This window comes from Chionomys nivalis, chromosome 13, assembly GCF_950005125.1.
Source record: "Chionomys nivalis chromosome 13, mChiNiv1.1, whole genome shotgun sequence".
NCBI lineage: Eukaryota > Metazoa > Chordata > Mammalia > Rodentia > Cricetidae > Chionomys > Chionomys nivalis.
Window position 1 is genome coordinate 8099582 of NC_080098.1, and position 8347 is coordinate 8107928.

The following is an 8347-nucleotide window of genomic DNA, read 5'->3' on the forward strand; positions in this document are numbered from 1 at the left end:
TATTGATTAATTCTTACATATTAATTTAACCCATTTCTATTAATATGTGTATCACCACATGGCAGTGGCTTACCAGATAAAATTCCCAGTGTCTGTCTCTTGGGATCCATGGCATCTCTCTGACTCTGCCTCCTTTCTCCCAGCATGCCATTTAGTTTTCTCCACCTATCCAAGTTCTGCCCTATCAAACAGGCCAAGGCTGTTTCTTTATTCATTAACCAATGAAAGCAACACACAGACAGAAGGACCTCCTACACCAGTATGGTTACTGGTTTTTACTAGCCCATCTAACCACTCCAGTGATGTTTTGTGGGTAGGTATCAGCTCTGATTTTGCAATAAGGCCCCTCTGAAATCTGGAGCCTTTAAAGCCTTTCTAGTGTGGGAAGTCCTGTCTATGTGTTGCTTTTATTGGTTAATGAATAAAGCTGTTTCTGCCAGTGGCTTTAGCAGAATAGAGATAGGTGGGAAAACTAAAATGAATGCTGGAAGAAAGAAGGGAATCAGGGAGAAGCAAGCCATGTAGCTGCCCATAGGAGACAGATGCATGGGAATCTTGCTGGTAAGCCACAGTCACATGGCGATTCACAGATTAATAAAAATGGGTTAATTTAAGTTGTAAGAGCTAGCCAATGAGAAGCTAGAGCTAATACACCAAGCAGTGATTTAAATAATACAGTTTCTGCGTGGTTATTTTGAGTCTGGGTAGCCAGGACCAAACAAGCAGCCTCCCCCAACACCTTTCTTAGCTGTTCTATGACTTACATACCTGTGTGTGGCCTGAAGTCTACATTCTGAGAGTTAATTAAGAACAGAGTCATCGAAAATAGAAATAAAGAGCCCCAAGACAAATTCTTAGAAGTGGGAGGTGGAAGTTAACAACCAAAAGACTATAAATCCTTAAGAAAACATTATCAATAGATTATAAATTGTACGATGGTGAATTTACTTCTGTTTTGTTCTTCCTGATACCGAATGCATGCACAATAGGAACGATATTAGTCAATGACACATTTTTTGAGTGAGTACTCTGCCCAAGGCCCCATGCCAAGGATTTTCTGGTTCTTATCATTTTTATTCCTCAAACAAACACCATCCTTCTTACTTTTAAGCTTCTGCTCTGAAAGAAATGCTGACATCAAGAGATTAAGTAATTGATTTGCTCAAATCCACACAGCTATGGAGTTAATGTACTATATTTAAAACCTGTGCAGTCTGGCCCAGCATTGCAATTGTGAAATAGGGTAATATTGTTTTCTAGAGTGAAAACAGCATGTGAAAAAATAGCCATGGTAGGAGTTCCACACTATGGAGGATCCTGAAGAAACAGCATTGAGTTAGGAAGATACTTGCTGTGTCTCTCGAGGTGATGAGGTGTCATTATCTTGTAACCTCTTCTAGGGCCAAGGCCATTGTGCAGCATCGTGGGCACCCTGCCAATTGAGCTAAACTTCCAGAACCTGTATCACAAAAATAGACATTTTGGCATATTTGCTCTTTCTATCTGTTTCTATCTCCATACACATATGCATGAGTTATGAGTCCATATACACATACATGTATAACACATATATGCATACATATGCATATGTACTTACTTGCCCACATGTATGCTTAATCATTTCTAAGTAAACTGCAGCTATTCCAGTCAAGCATCCTGGACACATCAGTATGTGTCTCTTAAGAATAAGGACACATAAGTGACCACGCTTATATGTCACAAACCAAATCGGTATCATTTAACATTTTTAAGAACAACATCTTCAAATTTGCAGGCAAATAGATGGATCTAGAAAAAAACATATTGAGTGAGGTAACCCAGACCCAGAAAAACAAATATCACATGTACTCACTCATAAGTGGATTTTAGACATAAAGCAAAGAAAAAACAGCCTACAGTTCACAATCTCAGGGAATCTAGACAACAAAGAGGACCCTGAGAGAGATATGCATAGATCTACAGAGGAAGGAGAAAAAGGCAAGATCTCCTGAGTAAATTGGGAATGTGGGGGTCATGGGAGAGGGTAGAAGGTGAGAGGGGAGGTAGAGAAAAATGTATAGCACAATAAAAGCAAAACGAAAGGACAATTTGATTATGCATACTAAACATCAAGTTCTAAGATGAACAGTTGGCAAGCTCACGACCTGGCAAAGCCAATGGTGCAGCTCCAGGCCGGGTCAGAGACCTGACCACGGGAGAGGGAACCGTGCAGCTTCCAGGCCCAGTGCAGCTGAAACCCAGGAAGTGAATGCTTCAGTTCAAGCCCAAAGCAGAAGAAAGTCAACCAAGTGGGAGGAGCTCTCTCACATGAGGTGAGGGAAAGTCAATCTTTCTGCTGTGCCCAGGCTGTCTGGACTTGGACAAGCCCTACTGCAGTCGGGTGCGGACCTTCTCGGCATATGACTCCAGTGTCCTTTCCATCAGAAACCTCACAGGCGTACCCCATTAAGTCCAGAGGACTCCAGTCTGGGCACCTCGTGTCCCAGGGAAGACAACACATATCATTAACCAACAGAAGACGCTAGGGCTGAGCCTTTCTTTGGTATGGGTTTCACTAGTGAGCTGGTGGCGGCAGAGGTAAAACGGCACCCACGTGAGCCAGTGTGTATGGGAACTTTGGAACAGTTCTAGTAGAGAATGCGCCGTGCACCTAGGACATTTTATAGATGGAAATAAGCAAAGTTCTTCCTAAGCGTGGAGGCTGAGGGTGGGGCTTTAGGCAGCAGAGCAATCAGGTGCACAAGTGAGGCTTCTCTTGGCTATGAGAGCGCACAGCGCAGGGTTAAAGGAGAACATCCGCTGCCCACTGATGTTCGGGTTGCAAGCCGGTCAGCTTCCTTCAGAGGAAGTCAGAGAATGGGCAGACTTTGCCCCCAATTCTCTTCTAACACACACACACACACACACACACACACACACACACACACACACACACACGTAGTCTTCCATAAGAGCGTGTCTCCCATGTGAGGAAACAGGACTGAGAGAAAGTGTTTGCTATGTGTCCAAGTGAATGCATCCCCACAGCGATGTGTCCAAGTGAATGCATCCCCACAGCGATGTGTCCAAGTGAATGCATCCCCACAGCGATGTGTCCAAGTGAATGCATTCCCACAGCGATGTGTCCAAGTGAATGCATCCCCATAGTGATGTGTCCAAGTGAATGCATCCCCACAGCGATGTGTCCAAGTGAATGCTTTCCCACAGCGATGTGTCCAAGTGAATGCATCCCCACAGCAAACACCATCATGTGAAAGCTTTTGTTTCTTCTCTTTCAGGTGCTATGTTCTGCATTGGGCCAAGAGGATGGAGACCATGGCATCCTCAAAAGACTTCTAATGACCGCCTCAGATGCTGGAAGAAAACAACCCCTTCAGCCTTCTACTAGGCAAGATCAGTCATGAGCCTTCTGGAATTCTAATGCTAAGTACTTTACACTGTAAACAGAGACTGTGCTTTCATTTCCTGGCTGCCCAGACCTGAATGATCACACAGAAACTATATTAATTACAACACTGTTTGGCAATGGCTCAGGCATATTCCTTGCTAGCTCTTACATTTTAAATTAAACCATTTCTATTAGTTTATGTATTGGCCATGTGGCTGTGGCATTACCTCATTTTCTACATGTCTTGTTTTTTCAGTGGCTGGTTGGAATCTCCTTGACTCCACCTACTGTCTCTCTCTATATATTTGTTCGAATTTCCTACCTGCTTTTACTCTGCTAAGCCATTGAGTGAAACAGCTTTTTTTTTTAATCAACCAATAAAAGCAACACATATACAGAAGGACATCCTACATCATTACATGGGTTTCTTTTTAAAACAGGGCCCTATTCATTCTGTAGACTAGATGACCTCGAACTCAGAGATCCACCCGCCTTTTCCTCCCAAGTGCTGAAATTAAAACTGTGCACCACTACGCCTGTAAATTCTTTGAGATAAGTAAAAGGATCTAATGCTTTTCATACACATGAAAAGAAAAAAATGGGGGAAGGTTTTTTGAAGTTCAAATTCCTGGTAAAGCTGGGACCCGAGGTTGGAGCTGGTTTGGTGTTCACTGAGAAAACAGTCAGAAAATTTAGATGTGAGCCTTCTAGGGTCTTTTAGATGCCCCATAAAATAGAAATCATCACTCCTGTCTCGCCCACCTCCGTAGAGGACAATGACTTCCATGGTGTGCACCAGTGTCCCATAAATCAAAGCCTGAAGCTGGGAGTTTCATTCATCAAGTCCACTTGTGCTCAGAGTTCATCCCGGAGACCTGCAGTGAATGATCTGACAGATTGACCTGTGAGTCGCCGTGCTCAGCAACCGTGCACATCCTAAAGACCGCAGGAAAGCTGCCTCCAGCTCCCAGAACCTCCGAGGAAGCAATCTCAGGGTGTTACATATGAAGCACATTCGCTATCCTCTGGGGGAGGGTGCTGTTTCATATGTAACAATGTAAAATCTTTTCTAGCAAGTTGTGAGAAAGTTATGTCCATAAAAACAGTAATTGTTATAATCTAGTGTTATGCATAATTATCCTAAAATATAAATATATATTACATACTTGTTTCTACAAGAAAGACAAGAGCTATTTTCTGGTTCTGAGGCCGTCTTCGCCTCCGTAGGTGACTGACTCAGTTGGCCTCCAGCATCAGCACACCCACTTATACCATCATAGAAACCCAAAGGGGAGCGCCCGCAGATTCAAAATGCGCCTGTTTTAAAAAAGTCTGAACCACCTTAAGTTCCCTGGCAACAGAATAAGTCCTTGTAAAGCTAAAGCCTTATAAGTCAGCAGAAATTCTTGCTCATATTCCAGAAGAACCCAGTCAGGCTGGTGCCCTCGGGGCCACAGTGAAGCATCATGGATGTAGGTTCATCTATTCCTTTTTTCTCATGACTTAATCTGACCTGAAGCACCCGTCAAAGCATCTTCCTTGAAACTGGGTGAGCCTTTCTGAAAACTTTAATGTGTGTGTATCAACAATGACCACAAAAATACCAGCATTACACAAATATAGGAACAGCTGTGACTTTTTTTAAAAAAAAACAAATTGACACTTCTTTGAAAGTTTTTTATAAACCAGCATGAGATAGTGTGTTGGGTAGCTCTTGCTGTGTAACAAACTACCTGCAAACGTGACCCAGTTAAACTACAGCTGTTATTCTTTTTAACCCACAGACCAGTTGCTCGGAGGTGATGCTAGGCTGGTTCTGAGAGACTCCTGGGTCTTGCTAGTGCTCAGTGACATTGTGGGATCAGATATAATTTGGCATCTAGTGAGTGACTTGTGTATGACAGCTTCTTTGGGGTGTCTTGGTCCTTGTGATCGTTCATTCCTGAGCAGCTAGCCTGTTCTCCTCTTCCCATCTGACCTCAGAACAAATATACTTTGACTTCTGACTCATGGCATTGGTTACAGTGTGAGGTTAGAAATGGGGGTCTCACCAAACCATGCAGGCCTACCCACACGGGCAAGCTCCACTGCCAAGACACCATCTGTGAATGTCTAACTCTCTAACAGACTCTCCAGTGCCCGGACACTGGAAGAATGGCATGTGGTGTTCTCGTGTCCCCAAGGAAGTCTAAGGCCCTCAGGTTGCCCAACTCTGGGACATGGTAGACTCTGAGGGCTCCATATGTGCTAGATGCATCTCAAGAGTATGTGGTTGTGCTCTCCACTTCTCCCAGACCCTCAGAATTCTCCCTTCTTCCCCCAGAATGCAAACCTCTGCTGTGAATGCTCATCAGCTATGTGACATGGAACCCCTCCTTGCTCTGAGACCTCTGCAAAGGATCCCTACTCTGCCTAGTGGGCCTCAACTCTCACCAGAGCCCCCATCAAGCAGCTGTCTGTCTGTCTACTCTTGGCCTTAGTAATTTCCTTAATAAATCTCTTAGTTCAAAGGAAAATCTGTCTCAGTGTTGCCCCATGCTCAAAACTTTCCATGAAGCAAGTCAGTGGGCAAATTAACGCATGGGTAACAGACTTAATTTCGTTTTCTTCTTTTATAATTTATTTTTGCTTTGTGTGCATTGGTGTTTTGCCTGCATGCATGCCTGTGAGGGCGTTGGATCCTGGAGTTACAGTTTTTTTTTTTAATAAAAAAATTGTATTTACTTAGAAACATTCAGAATGTCAACAAAACAGCTGCAATTTTTTTTTTGCAATTACAGAGTGGTATTCAGTTAACAGAATAACAATTATCTTCGTATAAGCTGCATCAGAGACAACTGAAGATGAAAAAAAAAAACCAAAACCAAAACAAAACAAAAAAAAACAAAAAATACCATCCCCATATATAACTAATTTGTGTTGTGCACCAACAAGAACCTGCTTTAAATTTCCATGCCAATTTACAACCCCCAGACTGTACCAGGCAAGGTTAGTGGCTATTGAAAATACCACTAGGGCAGGGCTATCTAAAGACACATTTGGTCGTGTGTTAACTATACAAAAAAAGACACTGTACAGTTTAAAAACAAATCTTGCACAGCCTTACATTTCAATTTTTTTCTTTAAAAGGAGTGAGTTGTGTACAGGGGGGTTAAATGCTTTATAGACAAGAAAAGAAACTGCGCTAGAACCAACTTATTCATCATCATCTTCTTCTTCCTCATCTTCGTCTTCCTCTTCTTCCTCCTCCTCTTCTTCCTCCTCGTCTTCCTCATCATCTTCCTCTTCCTTCTTTTTCTTGCTCTTTTCCGCCTTGACCACCCCCTTTTTCGCTGCATGGGGTTTTCCTTTAGCTCTGTAGGCAGCAATATCCTTTTCGTACTTCTCCTTCAGCTTGGCAGCCTTCTTTTCATAGGGCTGCTTGTCATCTGCAGCCGTGTTGTTCCACATCTCTCCCAGTTTCTTTGCAGCATCACCAATGGATAAATCAGGGTGTTCTCCTTTGATTTGGGGGCGATACTCAGAACAGAACAAGAAGAAGGCCGAAGGAGGCCTCATGGGTGCATTGGGGTCCTTGAACTTCTTTTTGGTCTCCCCTTTGGAGGGGGGGATGTAGGTTTTCATTTCTCTTTCATAACGAGCCTTGTCAGCCTTGGCCATGTCTTCAAATTTCCCCTTTTCTTTAGCAGACATGGTCTTCCACCTTTCTGAGCACTTCTTGAAGAACTCTGAGAAGTTGACAGAAGCATCCGGGTGCTTCTTCTTGTGTTCCTCCCGGCAAGTTTGCACAAAGAATGCATAAGAGGACATTTTGCCTCTCGGCTTCCTAGGACCTCCTTTGCCCATGTTTAGTTGATTTTTGTCCGCGAGGCACAGAGTCGCCCAGTGCCCGTCCGGCTCTCGCTTGCCCCAGCGCTGTCTCTATGGAGCTCAATGTACTGCAATCTATAGACAGTTTTGAGGTATCATGTGGATGCCGCGAATTGAATCCGGGGCCTCTGGAAGATCAGCCTGTGCTCTTAACTGCTGAGCCACATCTCCAGCCTCCAGACTTAGTTTCTTAGCAGGAGAGGCTTCAAGGACTTGTCTAGGAGGAAATAAGACCCTACAACTCATAGGACTGCAAGGCTCAGAGAGGTCATAAAGCACATGGGAGGTGGCTCAGCACCCTGCATTTTTGTTTCTGGCTTCTGTCACAGCTGTTTCTGTAGAAGAGGTCACATGCTACAGTGAACCTGATGGTAAGGACCACGGCCAGACTGCAATGAAACTTCAAAGGGAATCTTTAAAGTTTAAACGTCTTGGTTGAACCACAAAGAATACAGTAGTAGACTGGTGAACTCCCCTTCTGAGAGGAGTGCCGACACAGCAGATTAGCGCTCTCTGAAGAAACTAAAAAGAAGCTTGCTTTTCTTTTTAGGCTCTAGAAAAACAAAGGTTGGCCTCCTCCTTCTTTTATGTATCACAAGGAGGCCACAGGCCTGCTTTCTTTGGGATGAAAAGCATCCATCTTTCTCTCAGTCATCAAGGGAGTTGGTAACACTGAGCCTTTAAAGTGGGGTTAGATGCTGTGACCCTCTGGGGATGGGTATCAGTAAGCTGTGCCTTCTATGCATCTTTTACTGTTGGAGAAGGCTGCTCAGACCCAAAGTAATTACACAAAACTGTTTCAGTTGAATACTGCTTGGCCAACAACTCCAGTGTATTCCTACATCCTAATTTACCCATTCTTATTATTATATATTTACCATGAGGGTTGTGGCCTACCGGCAAGGTTCCAACTAACAGCTCGTGTCTTTGTCCTCTGGTGGCTACATGGCTTCTCTTTGACTCTGTCTATTCTCTCTGTATCTCTTTCAGTCTGGCTTTACTCTGTTAAGCCATTGGCTGAAAGCAGCTTCCTTATAAACCAAAGGCAATAAAACATATTCACAGCATACATCACCTCCCACATCCCTT

General features: G+C 43.7%; 1 protein-coding gene across 1 annotated transcript; it reads right to left on the reverse strand.

The window, feature by feature from the left end:
- Positions 1 to 6547: 6547 nt before the first annotated feature.
- Positions 6548 to 7234, reverse strand: LOC130886041 (high mobility group protein B1-like). The gene has a single exon (XM_057787934.1). It carries the CDS (start codon positions 7232 to 7234, stop codon positions 6584 to 6586), a length of 651 nt encoding a protein of 216 aa, XP_057643917.1. The 3' UTR covers positions 6548 to 6583.
- Positions 7235 to 8347: the final 1113 nt, after the last annotated feature.

Coding starts and splice junctions, on each gene's coding strand:
- LOC130886041 (XM_057787934.1), bottom strand. CDS start 7,234: ATGGGCAAAGGAGGTCCTAGGAAGCCGAGAGGCAAAATGTCCTCTTAT.